Genomic DNA, 16,780 nt, shown 5'->3' with positions numbered 1-16,780 from the left:
TAATTACAAAAAGAAAAGTTGCAAATGTTAAATTGAATTTTGAACGAATTAGGATTGCGGTAAAACGTTTGAAAAAAAAAAAAAAAAAAAAGAAGTGCACGTAAAATATAAACAAGTATATTATTTTTATATTGCATCCCGTCGTTTGTCATAATACGAATTTGTATATAGTTTTTCATTTGCATTCAAATAAAATGATACACGTACATCAATGATTATTTCTGATTATCAACTTCGAGGTGAAATAAACATTTATTACCGGAAAAGTTAATTGTCACGTATATATTGCATATATGCAGATGCACATGCACATGCATATGCATATATATATATATAAATATAATAAACATATTCAAATTAATTACAATTGAATCATTAAGCTTGTAATACATCATTTTATAACGCGTTTGACATCAACAACAATAAAAAAAAAAAAAGAAAAAAGAAAAATTCCAACTTACGTAAATTTGTCGTTTATTTGTTAAAAAATTTAACACTGTCGCGACCTTTGTCCGTGAAAATGCTTGAGCTATTTGTACATTGATTCACAGTGCGAGAACCTTCAGTTGCAGTATCGAAGTCTTCCGAGTCTGGCGCGAGGAGGCTGGAGAAAAAATCTTTTAAATAAATAAACAAATAAAACAATCCAAAATTTGTTCAACAATTCGATGATTACGAAAACGATCTTCCTAAAGGAATTATAAAAATGTTCGTAAGAGAATAATGATGGAACGGTGAAAAAAAAAAGGAAAGGAGATACATTTTGACGAGAAAATAAAAGTTTTTCTTTAACATGATAAAAAGATATCAAAAGTTTGTATCGACAAAATTGTCTCGAGTTGGAATCGATATCAACACGGCTTCCCGCCACCTGAAAGCTTCCAAAGTCTGACTATTTTATTACCACAAACACACACGATTGACCATTGTCATCATCCTCAGTAATAAAAGCAGCAGCAGGACAACAGAAAATCTTTTAAGCAAGGACAACAATTATTAGGATGATAACTTGTTGGGTTTTAGCTGGTGCCCTCGGTGCCGTTGTACTCCTTCATTTACTCGTCGAAGTACATTATTTTCTTCGTATGTTCTTCACAGTCTTCCTAGCAAGATTCTGTAAAAAGAAAATTCATATACTTGACGAAGCATCGGTATACGGTATGTACTTTTGATTACTAGTAATAACCAGTAACGAGTATATTTCTTTTTCTTTTTATTCTCTCTCTCTCTTTTTCTATCCATTTATTCTCTTTTCACTCATAATCTTGCAAGAAAAATCCAACAAATATTTACAAGAATGTTTCATTTTATTCTTTTTTTTTTTTTAATCAATATCGAAAGAATCATTGAAATTTTGTATTATTTCCGATCGATAGATTGTTTTTTTTGGACTTCAAACGAAAATCTAACATTATCCTCAAATTTATAAAAACGAATTCATTATAATATCTTCTTCTTCTTCTTCCACATTTTATTTAAACTTTGTCCTGATATAATAACTACTTTTTGGTTTTTTTATTGCTATTTCTAGGAGCACGATTTATTGTTATAATTATATTATAATGATTTAATGATGAAATAAATAATTATAATATAATTATAAAAAAATTATTAAACTATCACAAATGATAATCTGATTTGATAAAACACATTTATTACGAAGATTATCTTCTTTTATTTATACGTCCCATTCAATTGACAAAAATGAATATGTAAAAATATATTAAATAACGCGTATTCTATTATATATTAAAAGATTATTTTTTATTATTGTTACGGGGTAAAACATCCAACTGGAAATATATTAATTTCGCAACATCGATCGATCGGGAAAAAGAAACAAGCAGCAATGCAGCAAGCAAGCAAGCAAGCCAAGAGAATCCTTACGATTGCTTGTGTGTCGGCCTTGTATATGTCATCTCGTGTAAAAGAAAACCTTGACCCATAAAAATAAAATCAGCTCTGATATCGTAATAATTTGAAAATATAATTGATAAATGCAAAAATATTTTCATTCATTTTTCAAGTTTTGTGCTACAAATAAAATACGATGATCAATTTTTCTTCATTTTATTGCAATTACATTTTGTTCCCTTTTTTTCAGGTATTTGCACTACGACTGACGTTGACACTTTACTTTATCATATGAACAATGCGAGATACCTACGTGAACTGGACTTTGCTCGGGCTGACTTTTACGAACGAACGGGTCTCTATCGTGAAATTTGTTCTCAAGGATCAGGTGTTGTGCAAGGTGCTGCAACGATACGTTATCGTCGATTCCTTAAACCTCTTACAATTTATAAAATAACTTCAAAGGTGAGAATATATACATATATATAGACACAATCTTTTTTCTTTTCCTAAATTTTTCAACTCCTCAAAATTCTCTTGAACCTGTTGGACAAACATAAATTATGGTTCTTTATTTTCTGTTCTGTTTTTTTTATTTCTTCTTGTCTTATTTTCCTTTTATATTCTTTTCATCACTTATCTCTCTCTTTATTCATCCTCTTCTCTTTAGTTCTGAATAAATATTATCTCTCCTTTTTTTAAAAGCCACTTAAAAGAATCTCAAACTATGATATTGATCGAACAAATGAAGTATATTTATATATATAAGAATAAAAACCAACTATTCGGTCTTTTATGCTAACATATATCTACAAATTTAAAAAAAAGTGTTTCACCAAAAAAAAAATAGAAAAATCTCATTTAAAATACCGAATTAAAATATTTGTTTCTGATTTATATCTTTATAAATAGAATCCACATTTTATCTGTTATTAATTACAAAGTGTCGGATATTTATAAAATTGAAACATTTTGACAAAATCGTTTATGCAATGGGTTGTTTTTTAATTAAAACAAACAACAAATTGTAGACAAATTTTGGAATTATTTTGTGATTCTGTTGTGAATAATGTTGATTGTATATTTTTTTGTTTTTTAATACATATTTAACTGATTTAATTTTAGATCATCTATTGGGACGAGAGAACGATTTTTATGGAACATCGTTTTGTCACACCAAACGATGGATTTATTCGAGCTATAGCTATCTGCAGGCAAAGACTTTTAGACTGCAGTGCAGAGACGGTTATGGGTACTCTCGTAGATCGAGGTGTTAAACAAAATGGTAACGTCGAGTCGGGTGTTACACAGGTAATATTTTAAATTTAAAACAAAAATCAATATTATATCAATGTATAAATTGTTATTCGTCATTGGATTATAAATCATTAATTTTTAATCGATTTCTTCTTATAAATCACGCGTGCCAATGTTTCTTTTCTTTGTTTTTTTTTTCATTTATATATAATATAACTATTAATTGATGAAATAAATTAAGTTTATTCTGATATCCTATAATATTTAGAGTACCATATATATATATGTTAATTTCATATATCATTAATTATATTACAATAAAAATTATATTTAATTTCCAATGAAATTGATTGATCAATATCGATTAATACCTATTATTATAATTACATCAATTTGTATTCCAATTACAATTAACATAATCAGTTTTTTTGTAACTAATGTGAATATAAGATAAACGAGAAGTTTATTATAATTTGTAAAATTATCAAAAATAATTTCTCCCAAAATGTTTCTGCGTTAAGCACGAAACTTTTCGACCCATACCTCTGCATAATTAATACATATATAATCCCTTCTAAAATATTATATTAATACTATAATAAAATTTATAAGTCAATTAGTTGTTTATCACACATCCAAATGAAAAATTAATAATAAATAGATATCACAGAGGGAAGTTGAACAAGATAACAAAAATCAGAACATAATGTTACCTTGTCCAACTTCCTTCTGTGTGATATCAGTTTATTAATATTATATTAACACACTATTACATAAATATCATAATTGTTTCATAATATATCAAGTTACAAATATTATAAAAATGTTCTAGGTAACTCATGTGAGGCCTGAAATACCCCCGGATGTAGCAAGATGGTTGGAAAGCAATGAAATATCTTCAGCAATTCTTCGACAATCTAATACACCTACGGTAAACACCATAACAACAACAATGACGACTACGACGACTACGACAACAACTACGGCACCGTCATCGATTTGCTGACAAAATGATAATGCGACCACTGGTGGTATCGCAGAAACAACTATCTACGTAACGACTACTGTTTAATAAAAATTAACGGTACGTGACTAAAAAATAAAAGCACTGTGCTAATATTTATATAATATGTTATCTATATTCGTTTAAAACAACGTCAACAAGTGAATTAATCTTCCTTCATTTATCAACTATTCATTTTACTTATAAGATTCTTTCTATATTTGCAAAATGAATATCCATTATTTTTTCTTTCTGCAATTCTTTACTCATTAATCATAAATATTATGTATATATGTAAAAAAAAAAAAAAAAAAAGAAGAAAGAAAAAAGAAATGAAAATAATAACACGGTGCTTTAAATCGACTCTGCTCAGGGCTATTATTTGACAACCGAAAAGAAAAAAAAAAAAGAAGAAATATTTAAAATTAAACATTTAAAATATAAGATATGTTTAGACATTCTTATTGTGTTGCTTCGAGTTACGAATATACAGAGCCAAACAAAAAAAAGATAAATTTTTTTTCAATGAAAATATGCTTTGGCGAGATATGAATTATTTGAAACGAAATTATAAATAATTTGATGAAGACGAATGTATGAACTAACATGCACCGATACGTGAAATTCCGTGCAATATTATTATAATATAATACATATGTATTATGTATATAAAAATATATGTATGCGTTATGTTTCCTAGAAACTTTGAGGCATAAAATAATGACACTTTTATGTATTACTCATGTAATTATATACGGGATATTTAAACTTGACTTAATTGGTCATTCGAAATACCTTAAATGATTGATATCAAGAATTCAAGATTATTTATCCAGTATATACAAGGTATTTTAAAATATGTAGACGTAACTTCAGGTGTGCTTTCAATACGCTAAAATAAGAAAAACAAAAGTTCATACAATCATATATGCCCAATATGGTTTTGAAGTTACATCCGCATAATTTGAAACATTCTTATACGTAAATGTATTGGAAAAAATGTTTGGAAAAAAAAAAAAGGAAAATCTATATATGAACCGATAATTACGAGAATGGCCTAAGTCATTTATATATTTATGTAGAAGTTTTATTTAAAGTTTTGATTTGGTTCATTTTGATAATTATTACTCATATATATATTTGATTTGTTGGGTTATTTGTGACAAGGGAAAAAGGTATATTGTTTATATAAGTTTTCATCATTATTACATATTATCATTATTCTCGAATTTAATTGGATTGACATGAATTTACTTACGCATCGATATAAATATATTTATGTAATATCTACGAGCTTTATATCAATTTTATGTAAGATTTTTTTTTTCCAATCTCTTTTTTCCTTTCATATTAAAAACAAATTTGAATCTTTATACTCGGGACATCGTTTATATTACTATTGTAATTCACAAAAAACTGATTGACTCAAAAAAAAAAAAAAAAAGAAAAAACCAATCAAACCAAAGCATTGATGATCGTGAGTTTTACGCTTATAGTATTATAGAATTTATAATATAGGAAAGTTCAATTTAGAAATATGATTTTATCTTCAAAATTTATCGTAAATACAAAATATAATTTAAAATTACTATTAATCATATTTTAAAAGTTATATACAATATTTCTTGAATAAAAAAAAAAGGTTTCAATGATTAATCTTCATTACACACATATCATTTCAAAAGAAGTGCCGGGAGCAAAAAGATTAAAGATCAATTTTCGCAAGGACACACAAATGTAATAGATGTTCTTTTCTTATCTTCAAAACATATACCTTAACCCATTAGAAATGCCACGATCCCCATTTGAGGATTATGGAATTTTACGTACACCACTTGGTGTACCTTTTGTGTGTATATATATATATATATAACTTATCCGGGCAAAAATTGAAAAAGCAACAAATTTGGCAACATTAATGGGTTAATAATAATCAATTAAAAAACATATAGATTAATTTATTTAAAAAAGAAAATAATTGTTATTTTCGTGCGAGAGATGACAAACGAATTTCTGCGAAATTATTTGAATAATAATGATGAAGACAAGATAAGAAAAGATATTTTTCGAGATCCCCAATAGTAGAAAATATAAAAAAGATATTTTTAACAATAAATCGAAGTTGATGTTTACAAAAAACCTTTTCGCTTTTTCTTCTCTGTTTTTTTTAATATATATTTTGATTCTGCTACATCGCACCCGTTGAACATAAAAAAAAAGAATAAGAAAATGTGGCGAATTTAATTTTTAATCTATCGTCTATTTATAATCTCGATAGAATGAATTTCAATATAAGCACAATCGACGAAATCCATAGTTCGTTTAGAGAAATAATTAATATAAGAAAATTAATGAAATATAGAAAAATAATAATAGCGAATATAGCGAGACACGCTTTGTTATTATATATCTAGACCGTTCTGTAAGAAACTTATTATTATTATTACGTTGTGTGTGTGTGTGAGTGTGTGTGCGTGCGTGTGTGAATATATTATCGATGTTGTCGTCCAAAAAATCATATATAGAAAAAATAAAGAATTTACAAAAAATTAATATCGCGATTTATTGAACAAATCTTCTTTTTAAATCAATTAATTTTATTATCGATCATCAGACGTTCGTTTATTCGCATAAAACATTTGGACATCATCTTTTTCTTGATAAAAAAAAATATATATATATATATATGTATTTAATTTATTTAACTAAATATGCAATATTTATAAATATATACATTTTTTTAATGAAATATTAATTATTCTTTATTATATATATATTATAAAAATAGAATATAGTAATAGTAATATTTTATAAATAGAATAAACCAATACTAAAATTCTTTTTTTAAAATGACAAGTAAGTTAGTAAGTTTTTAAATAACGAGTATTATTATAATAAAGAAGCAATAATGATTAGTCAAGCCCTATAAACAATTACCATCCACATATCAAAAAAGATATAAATAAAAAGATACGAAAAAACATCGTGTTTATTATTTATTAACGACATTACACAATGGCAACTTTTTTCTTATGAATATCTTAACATAATGAACTATTTAGTTGATCGTTAGTAAGCTTCTATTCGAAACAATCAGTATAGTTCCATCAACGGCACAAGAAAGTCATGCTTTGTCTTTCGTAGTTTTCTCTATGAACAAAATATTATATCTTCTGTAATTAAAAAAGTGTTTCTTATTATCTGAATTTTTGTCGAAAAATATTATAATATAAAATGTTTTACCTCGTAACGATTCTTTTTATTATTTATTTTATGTTCGATTTGAATTATTTCTTCAGATTATTATTAACGATCATTTCGGCTAAATGTTTTAAAAATAAAGTTAAACTTACAGACGAAACTTCCATTTATGGTAAGCATTTATTTAATAATACAACTTATCTTTCGAATCATTTAATTTCACAAAACTCATGTGTATTGTTTATTTCTTTACGTAATGACTGACGTGGCATCAATATCATAAAATGCATGATCATCTGATTTAAATATGTTCAATATGATTTTACAGGTATTTGTATTACACAAGACTTGGATGCTGTGTGTTCACATATGAATAATGCAAGATATTTACGTGAACTAGATTTTGCTCGTTTTGATAACTTCATCCAAACTAATATGTTCGATACAATGAGAAAAAAAAGCATTACTGCAGTCCTAAGTGGTTCATGCACAAGATATCGGCGGCCGGTACCGTTTCTCATGGTATATAAAATTCTAACTAAGGTAAAATAATTGACAAATTTCTATAGACATTAGATGTTAATTTATATATCATCAGATTTTCATGATAAAATGTTTTTATTACAGTTGATTCATTTGGACGAGAAACATTTATATTATGAGCACAAGTTCGTAAATCCACGAAATAACTTTATTCACACAGTCATTTTCACTAAAACTACACCGATCGGTGTTAAAGTACCGTTATCAGAATTAATAAAACAAGTTGAAACTGAAATACATCTACCAGAAATAACGAAAGATTTTCAATTGTGGTTGGAATCGATGGAACAATCCTCTCAGTTACTTAGAAAGAAAGATTAGAGATATTTTCTTTTTTTTTCATTTTATTCTATGAAAATGTTAACTAGGTTTTGGGAAATTATATGTTGATTATATTTTTTGTTATAATCATACTGATTTATTCTTATTAATTAATTAATATAATATAATATATTATTATATTATATTTTTTGTACATTTTATATTTATATTACTTATATTTTATTATAATATATAATGTAATAAAATTATATTAATTTTACCCTTGCAACGTTTCTTTCAATACAAATAAATAAAAGAAATTTACGGAGTTTCTTCAGCCGAAAAAACGAAACACTAACTCTACTTTTCAATTCTTTTAAATTTTATTTTAATGATGTAACACACGAGTGCTTTGTTGCTATGCTATTTAAAATAAGTTGTTAGCCCAGACTAATTAACATCTTTTTAATGGCTTTATTTTTTATGTATATTTTCTTCAGAAGGATTATGCAACTGTCTTGCAATATATTAATAATAAAATATAATAGAAGTTAATGCGAAGTCTGTTATTAAACAGTAACTGTATATAAAAGCACTACTTTACTACATACAGTACTGGATTGTAAGAAAAAGAAAATAATAAATAAAACAGAATATTTATAATAGATTTCTAATTGTTGTTTGTTTTTAAATGTATATAAAATTAAATTACACATTCACTTTGTGTACACTACTAGTTATTAAAAGTTACTAGGAAATAAGAAAGTTTCAGATATATTGAAATTCTAGTAACATGGCTACGGCGATTTTGGTAATAGTAGTGCTCTACCTTTACCTTACCGACCGAGATCTGATGGTAAGTTACCATCAGAATTATCGACAGTAAAAAATTTTCACCGCAAAAACAAATAAATATATGCTCTTAATTGCTCACTAATTGCACATTTAAAATCCATAATTGCTCGCATTATTGCTTAAAAATTTTTTACTGTCGGTAATTCTGTTGGTAAGTTACCATCAGATCTCGGTAGGTAAGTCGTATTACCGACAGTAAAAAATTTTCACCGCAAAAACAAATAAATATATGCTCTTAATTGCTCACTAATTGCACACTTAAAATCCATAATTGCTCGCATTATTGCTTGAAAATTTTTTACTGTCGGTAATTCTGTTGGTAAGTTACCATCAGATCTCGGTCGGTAAGTCGTATTACCGACAGTAAAAAATTTTCTTCACAAAAACAAATAAATACGTGTTCTTAATTGCTCGCTAATTGCTCATTCGCTATTGCTTGAAAACTAAAAATTCGAAAATCGAATGTAATATGAAATACGATTTGTCGAGATTAATTATAAAAGTAATTATTAATTAAAACATCAATATCCTGGAAATAAAACAGAAAGTAACAAGTAACTACCTGTAATGAATGCAAGACGATATGCATCTATCTGCAATTACCAATTGAAAAAGTATTGGCGTTTTTTTTTGAAACGTTGAGCTTAGAACGGTTCACGCGGTGCATGTGCATTGTGCCCTCTTTAGTATAATTATTACATACATGAAATATAAAATATATTAAATTATTAATATAATTGATAATTTTTAAATATAATATAATATAGCATATTAATGCTATTGGAAAAATTTTAATTTTCTAATAATATACCTTTTTTATTTGATTCATAACATGATAATTAAATGTGAATTAATATTTTCTATAGAACATAATTACTTTTTAAAGCTCCAGTATTTAGAAATAAATATGATTGGTTAGATTTCAATATACTATTATAATTTTTTCTTCTAAATACAACATAAATCGTGGAATGCTGTATATATACATTTCCATTCTTATTTTTAAAAGAGAAATGATGATAACATTTGTAGAATTCTCATATTATACACAATTCGAATATTTAATTGATTTATATCTTTTGTTTTTTATTTAAACGTGATATAGTTCTAATGTATATCTTCTGGATTGAACATTCCCTGAGAAAGAAAAGAAAATATATTATCGATATATAAATTTGTATTAATATTTAGTGATGAGATATTAATCGATCATACCTTAGCACGTCTTAGAATAGAATCTTTACTAGCATCGTACGGATGATCTTTACTAGGAATTTCTAATACAGAAGGTATAGGCTGAGTATGACTGTCGATAACATGTCTAATCATTTCAGCAACCTAAAATGTATTAGTTAATAACAATACTTTGTTGAAAGAAATAAGAACAAATAAGTAATGTATTATTTGTCTTCGTGTCATAAGATAACACTTCAATTACTCACATTTTGATTAATGAGAATAATGTCAATGTCGTCTCTTTTAATAAAACGCTTAAAAGTATCCTCTATTTCGCTCTCCGGTGTATCTACAAAATATATTTTCTTTCTTAGTAGGTATGCAACAATATATCTCATAGAAGGTAGTTAATTACTCTGTTACGTATACCAATAAGAACAAAAGTTAGAATTATAAAAAATACTATATACTTTTATCGACAACCATAAAATTAGGTTGACGATGTTTATTAATTTCACCAACACCACCCAGTAAGAATCCTACACAAGTATCCTGAAAAAATTAATATGATAAATGATAAAATAATTGTAACAAAAAATTTACAACATGTCATATGTGTTGTAAATAAAATTGAACCATAAGTAAAAAGATCAATAATTTACCTCATCTCCTATCACTGCTAGAAGTTTACCCTTACCAGCTGAATGAAGTGTCATTGTTGTTAAAATAAATTAGAAAATATTTGGAGAATAAAAATAAGAATAATATAATAAAATCAATGATAAATGATCAAGTACTATAAAGTCAGCTGACAGTAACACACCTATTTCGTTTATATGTTAAATGTACCGAAAATCACGTGCAAACATTCGTCCAATGGGATCGATTGTTGATATAAAGCTGATACACATGTGCAATTGAATAGAATGGCGCGTTTACAAATTTCTATTTCTATGTTTGTCTTTCATTCTATACTACCTTAAACCAATCTCTTTGACCGTAGAATGAATCTAATATCTTTGGCATTTCTAGTATTAGGTAATTAATTAATACAAAAGTTCAATTTATCTTATAGATCGTAAGGTAAGTTTTAAGTAATGTTATATTATTTTGTAGACGTAATTTAGCCATTAATATAGTATAAACAATAATAATGCTATCCTGTAGTTAAACCGAATCAATTGAGGAAGAAAAAAAATTGTTAAGTAGATAGGGGATAAATACAATTGGTCTCTTTACCTTCGTCTTTATTACTACATAACTTCACTAGAAAGTTTAACTTATACGAAGCATCGAAATCTCCTTTATCTTTCCTGGTAATTCGGAGTACAGTTAAATAAAGTAGGAAGTATTAGTGTACGTTTCGCGTTGCACAATTTTTCGTAACAACGCGTGTAGAGATAAAAATATTAGTTTAAAGAAAGGAAAAAAAAAAGTAATATTGAAGTGTTCGTCACATCGATTACCAGTCAGGTCTGTTTTAATCACTGCCAATTAATTGTCTGCAATTTTGTTAATAAATAAAGGATTTGAAAAGTTGAAAATAACATATATATATATATATATATATATATATATACATATAAAATTAAATTCCGTTTATTCTTAAAAGGAGGCGATATTCGATTCCTTCAAACAGTATGGCCACTTGGGATGGCTCATGTCACGAACCTGAAGATTCAAATTATTTTTTTTATTCGGGTCAAAATAGTGCCATACCTAATCTAGAAAGTTGGACTTTTTATCCCAGTAATGGGAGCAACGTTTTTTTCCATAGTACTCATGCACCATATTCACAAAATACTTCAATGATGTTGGGACAAAGTGAACAGCAGCATATTGCTTCGTGTCAAACGGATCCTAATTTTTCATCAAGTTCATTAAATTCAATGCCTTTAAGAGACGCTTGCCCAGATTACTTAAATGCGACAGGCAGCGCACAAGACTGTCAAGGTAACAGTAGGTCACAGAATATGCCAGCTCATTATTATCAAAGCCATCGACAAGGGAAACGTGTTAAGAATTATAGAGATAACAATAAATATGAATTTTCTAAAGATGCTACTCGCAACAATAGCAGCATTGTCGAACATTCCAATTTACATCCTACTGCAAATGAATTTGTACCGCATGGAATCAAAAATTACACAAATCAAACTAATGCAAGTCTACATGTTTCTAATTCGGAAGATTCTAAAGCTAACTTACCGCAAGAAACTTATGCTTCTGATAATGCGAGCAAATATAAGAATAAGAAATATAATGGGAAGAAAAATAATTCTTACAAATACAAAGAAACGCAGGATTATAACTTTCGACAAAGAAATTCATTTCAAAATTCCTATAAAACTCAACACGGCAGAAATTATAGAAAATATCCAAATAGTAAGTAGTGATGCTTATATACACATGTATGATGATGAAACAAATAATATAAATAACTAATAAATTTTATTTTAGCTTCTGAAGAGGCTGGAGGCATGTTTTATAATCCTAGAAATAATGCAACCACCGATGAAACTCAGAAGAATGAAAAATTTATGAATATTGATGCAAATGTCAATGCCAATAAAACTAATATATCTAACACCGAAGAAGAACATGAAACTGGTGATCAAGTAAAAGCTGATAAAGAAAATACAGATGCTAGTGGAACTACAAGTCAAAATTATGAACAATTGAGTAGAAGTAATTATCAACGCCATAATACTAATTTTGGAACACAACGTATTCCTGCTAAATATGGTAGAAAAGTTTCAAATGATCGCAAAATTGGTAGATATGATAATAATTATCGTGAGAGAAAAAGTAACTATCAGGAGTATAATAATTACAAGGAGAGACATGAAGAAAGTAAAGTAGATACTACTAAGGATAAATATAAAAATAAAGATATAAACCAAGAAACTAAAGAGGTAGAAATTGTTAATTGGAGACAAAAGGGAGAAAACAGTGATAAAAGTAATATTCCTAAACGAAAGCCGAATAAAAAACACGAAGGTAACAATAAATTATTTTTTAATTAAGAAATTATTTCCTACTTTTATCAATTTACTAATTGAATAGTAATTAATAATTACAGATGATGATGCAAGTCAGAGAGAAAGATTAACAGATCAGTTAAATAGAGGACAATTAGAATGTTTAGTATGCTGCGAATATATAAAGCAAAATGATTACATTTGGTCTTGTTCCAATTGTTATCATGTTTTACATTTAAAGTGTATAAAAAAATGGGCAAAATCTTCCCAAGCAGGTACTCTCTTTTTTTTTTATACAAATAATTTCAATTGCAAACAACGTTAATAAGTTATTTAATTCTTTTCGTTTCTCTTTTTGTAGAAAACGGTTGGAGATGTCCCGCATGCCAAAATGTGAGCACTATGATTCCTGAAGAATATTTTTGTTTTTGTGGAAAAACAAAAATGCCTGAATGGAATCGCAGAGATATGGCTCATTCTTGTGGTGAAGTTTGTGGGAGATCTCGAATCAAAAACAACTGCCCTCATAAATGTACTTTGCTGTGTCATCCAGGATCTTGTCCATCATGTATTGCAATGGTAACAAAAAATTGTGGTTGTGGTAAAACATCGCAAACGCTACAATGCTGTACATTAACACTATTACTCTGCGATTCTATTTGTGGTAAAGTATTGAATTGCGGAGAACATACGTGTGAAAAAAAATGTCATCATGGGGAATGCGAACCTTGTGATAAAATTATACAGCAAGGTAATTTAACATTATTTAATAATAGTATATATTGAAAAATTATATATGTATATATTTACTCTTATATTTTCGTGAATTCTTTATTATAGAATGTTATTGTGGAAAAAGTAAAAGAGATGTAACTTGTCAATCTGACGTATCTTCAACATATTCCTGTGAAAATAATTGTAATAAGGTATTAGATTGTGGAAATCATAAATGCAAAAAACCTTGTCATTCGAATTCATGCGAGCCTTGTGCATTTACACCTGATAAAATTACTACATGCTGTTGTGGACGAACACCACTGTCAGATGAAAGAAAATCTTGTTTAGATCCAATTCCAACTTGTGATGAAATATGTTCTAAACGTCTTAATTGTGGTCAGCCTAGTAAGTATTGTAATCATTTTATTATTTCTCACTCCCTATATACTTTCTAAGATATATAACAATAATTCATATTCTATTTTTTTTATTAAAGGTAACCCACATACATGCAAGGTAAAGTGTCATCAAGGAGATTGTCCTGAATGCGATTTAACAACGGACGTTAAATGCCGTTGCGGTAATATGGATAGAGAAATTCAATGTAAAGATTTAACGACCAAGGCGGATGATGCACGTTGTGAAAAGAAGTGTATTAAAAAGAGATCTTGCGGAAAACATAAGTGTAATCAAATGTGTTGCATTGATCTTGAACATATTTGTCCTTTACCTTGTTCTAAAACATTAAGTTGTGGTAGACATAAATGTGAACAAMCCTGCCATAAAGGTACAAATATTTGGTATCGTATTTTTACAAATGTTTAAAATCAAATAATCCCGTATTAAGTTAAACATTTATTAAGAATTGTTAAGATTTTTTAATGAAAAATGTTTTAATTTAGGTAGGTGCCAACCTTGCTGGCGTAGTAGTTTTGACGAATTATATTGTGAATGTGGTACAGCTGTAATATATCCACCTGTACCTTGTGGAACTAGAAGACCCATTTGTGATAAACCTTGTTCACGTGATCATTCGTGTGGTCATGAAGTATTTCATAATTGTCACAGTGAATCTTCATGTCCCCCATGTACTTATCTTACTGAAAAATGGTGTTATGGCAAGCACGAACTTAGAAAAGCTGTTCCATGTTATTTTAATGAAATTTCATGTGGCTTAATGTGTAATAAGCCTTTGTCCTGTGGAAGACATAAATGTATAACTACATGCCATCCTGGATCATGTGAAAAGCCAGGACAGCAATGTGTTCAACCATGTAATACATTAAGAGAATTATGTGGGCATATATGTGCGGCTCCATGTCACGAGGGAAAATGTCCTGATATACCTTGTAAAGAAATGGTTAAAGTACGTAAAATAATAAAAAGTATTTTTAAAATATACCTGAATGTATTACTAAATAAAATTATATTTTTAGGTAACGTGTCAATGTGGACATAGAAGTACGACCAGAGTATGCGAAGAAAATTCGCGAGAATATCAAAGAATAACCAGCAACATTTTAGCTAGTAAAATGGCTGACATGCAACTAGGTCATTCTGTTGATTTAGAAGAACTTTTTGGACCAGGAGCAAAGAAACAAAATCAATTGAAAATTCTCGAATGTAGCGATGAATGTAAAATAATAGAACGTAATAGAAGATTAGCATTAGGGCTTCAAATTGTTAATCCAGATTTAAGTGGAAAATTAATGCCAAGATATACCGATTATATGAAACAATGGGCAAAAAAAGATCCTCATTTTTGTCAAATGGTTCATGACAAATTAACAGAATTAGTGCAGCTTGCAAAGACTTCTAAACAGAAATCAAGAAGTTATTCGTTTGATAGTATGAACAGAGATAAGCGTCGTTTCATTCACGAATCCTGCGAACATTTTGGTTGCGAAAGTCAAGCATATGATTTGGAGCCAAAAAGAAACGTTGTTGCTACTGCTGTAAAAGATAAGGTAATATTCCCTTCCTTCCTCTTTCTCTCTTTCTCTCTCTTTTTCGTTATTGTTATAATAAACTATATATATATTTTTTGTTTATTTCTGGATTATACTTTAGTGTTGGCTACCAAGTTATAGTTTATTAGAAATTGTGCAAAGAAACAATGGACAAAGAAAAGTTCCAGGCCCGATATTGAATACTACAAAAGCCAACAGTTCAATAAAGTAAGTTCGCATATTTATATTTTATTTTATAAAATAAAGTATAATTATTGCGCTAATATTTAATTATAATAATGCATTGATATTTTAGAACAATCTTAGCATTACCTGTAAAAAGAAGTCAACAAATTGTACCAACTCCATCAACTTCTTCAAGATCACCAGAACCAGAACCAGAAATAGATTATTTCTATTATAAAGGTTATTAAAGATTATTAACAAACAGGTACTATTTATATATTCAATATATAGTTCATTTTTACGTATTTTTTCTATAATTTAAAACAAACAAACAAAAAAATTAAATATAGTAATATGTTTGTGAATTCAAACTCTCTAATTATTTTTAAAAAGAATTAATAATGTATTTATTAATTTCATATTATATATATATATATCTAAAAATGCATTGAAAATTAATTGATCAAAATACTGCGAAGAATTGCTTGACTGTACAGTTTGTTATTCATTCAATTTAGAATCATACTTTTAAAAATATGTTTCTTTTTTTGAATAGGGGATTGAATTTAGAAATTTCTTTTAATCGGATAAACGTTAATACAATCAAATAAGTATCATGAAAATTAACAATGTTTTACAAGATTACGTTTAATGGGTATAAGTTAAACAGAAATCGTAGAAATCTTTAAACATAATTAGTACATATATATATATATATATATATGTACTAATTATGTTTAAAGATTTCTACGATTTCTGTTTAACTTATACCCATTAAACGTAATCTTGTAAAACAT

The 16,780-nt window shown here is 27.5% G+C and overlaps 5 protein-coding genes and 1 long non-coding RNA gene across 7 annotated transcripts in view; 4 read left to right on the top strand and 2 right to left on the bottom strand.

Moving 5' to 3' along the window:
• LOC106791576 (probable tyrosyl-DNA phosphodiesterase) overlaps positions 1-631 on the top strand; it is a 6,945-nt gene extending 6,314 nt beyond the window's left edge. Inside the window, exon 7 of the mRNA XM_014757285.1 lies at positions 552-631. The gene's annotated coding sequence lies outside the window, so the exon portion shown is untranslated. The remainder of the gene's footprint in view (positions 1-551) is intronic.
• A 102-nt stretch (positions 632-733) lies between these two features.
• Positions 734-6,656, top strand: LOC106791577 (protein THEM6-like). Its single transcript, XM_014757287.1, has 4 exons — positions 734-1,158; positions 2,105-2,319; positions 2,980-3,165; positions 3,944-6,656. Exons 1-4 carry the CDS (start codon positions 1,002-1,004, stop codon positions 4,115-4,117), a joined length of 732 nt encoding a protein of 243 aa, XP_014612773.1. The 5' UTR covers positions 734-1,001; the 3' UTR covers positions 4,118-6,656.
• A 433-nt stretch (positions 6,657-7,089) lies between these two features.
• LOC106791565 lies at positions 7,090-7,780 on the bottom strand. Its single transcript, XR_001382196.1, has 2 exons — positions 7,358-7,780; positions 7,090-7,287 (listed from the first exon to the last, which is right to left on the bottom strand). It is a non-coding gene; the product is annotated as an uncharacterized LOC106791565 (long non-coding RNA).
• LOC106791564 (protein THEM6-like) lies at positions 7,287-8,253 on the top strand. The gene is made up of 3 exons (XM_014757258.1): positions 7,287-7,487; positions 7,644-7,858; positions 7,943-8,253. Exons 1-3 carry the CDS (start codon positions 7,349-7,351, stop codon positions 8,177-8,179), a joined length of 591 nt encoding a protein of 196 aa, XP_014612744.1. The 5' UTR covers positions 7,287-7,348; the 3' UTR covers positions 8,180-8,253.
• A 1,521-nt stretch (positions 8,254-9,774) lies between these two features.
• Positions 9,775-11,043, bottom strand: LOC106791579 (V-type proton ATPase subunit F). The gene is made up of 5 exons (XM_014757291.1): positions 10,813-11,043; positions 10,621-10,702; positions 10,417-10,499; positions 10,190-10,312; positions 9,775-10,111 (listed from the first exon to the last, which is right to left on the bottom strand). The coding sequence occupies exons 1-5, from the start codon at positions 10,864-10,866 to the stop codon at positions 10,082-10,084; spliced, it is 372 nt and encodes a 123-aa protein (XP_014612777.1). The 5' UTR covers positions 10,867-11,043; the 3' UTR covers positions 9,775-10,081.
• Positions 11,044-11,122: 79 nt separating this feature from the next.
• Positions 11,123-16,281, top strand: LOC106791578 (protein shuttle craft). Of its 2 annotated transcripts, none has more exons than XM_014757290.1 (11): positions 11,123-11,233; positions 11,928-12,535; positions 12,611-13,150; positions 13,233-13,406; positions 13,493-13,882; positions 13,972-14,253; positions 14,345-14,635; positions 14,751-15,214; positions 15,285-15,815; positions 15,919-16,025; positions 16,114-16,281. In XM_014757290.1, exons 2-11 carry the CDS (start codon positions 11,959-11,961, stop codon positions 16,229-16,231), a joined length of 3,474 nt encoding a protein of 1,157 aa, XP_014612776.1. In that variant the 5' UTR covers positions 11,123-11,233; positions 11,928-11,958; the 3' UTR covers positions 16,232-16,281. The 2 variants fall into 2 exon arrangements, with proteins under 2 accessions (XP_014612776.1, XP_014612775.1); XM_014757289.1 differs by having other exon boundaries at positions 11,763-12,535.
• Positions 16,282-16,780: the final 499 nt, after the last annotated feature.

The sequence above is a fragment of the Polistes canadensis genome, unplaced genomic scaffold (genome assembly GCF_001313835.1).
Source record: "Polistes canadensis isolate GaletaPanama2010 unplaced genomic scaffold, ASM131383v1 scaffold_320, whole genome shotgun sequence".
In the NCBI taxonomy this organism is placed as follows: Eukaryota; Metazoa; Arthropoda; class Insecta; order Hymenoptera; family Vespidae; genus Polistes; species Polistes canadensis.
Note: the sequence above shows the minus strand (reverse complement) of the source record. Positions and strands in the feature narration are given on the sequence as shown.

Coding starts and splice junctions, on each gene's coding strand:
- LOC106791577 (XM_014757287.1), top strand. CDS start 1,002: ATGATAACTTGTTGGGTTTTAGCTGGTGCCCTCGGTGCCGTTGTACTC. Junction 2,320..2,979: donor TTTATAAAATAACTTCAAAG/GTGAGAATATAT, acceptor ATTTAATTTTAG/ATCATCTATTGGGACGAGAG. Junction 3,166..3,943: donor TCGAGTCGGGTGTTACACAG/GTAATATTTTAA, acceptor AAAATGTTCTAG/GTAACTCATGTGAGGCCTGA.
- LOC106791564 (XM_014757258.1), top strand. CDS start 7,349: ATGTTTTACCTCGTAACGATTCTTTTTATTATTTATTTTATGTTCGAT. Junction 7,488..7,643: donor AGACGAAACTTCCATTTATG/GTAAGCATTTAT, acceptor ATGATTTTACAG/GTATTTGTATTACACAAGAC. Junction 7,859..7,942: donor TATATAAAATTCTAACTAAG/GTAAAATAATTG, acceptor TTTTTATTACAG/TTGATTCATTTGGACGAGAA.
- LOC106791579 (XM_014757291.1), bottom strand. CDS start 10,866: ATGACACTTCATTCAGCTGGTAAGGGTAAACTTCTAGCAGTGATAGGA. Junction 10,703..10,812: donor TAGCAGTGATAGGAGATGAG/GTAAATTATTGA, acceptor TAATTTTTTCAG/GATACTTGTGTAGGATTCTT. Junction 10,313..10,416: donor TTATTCTCATTAATCAAAAT/GTGAGTAATTGA, acceptor AATACATTTTAG/GTTGCTGAAATGATTAGACA.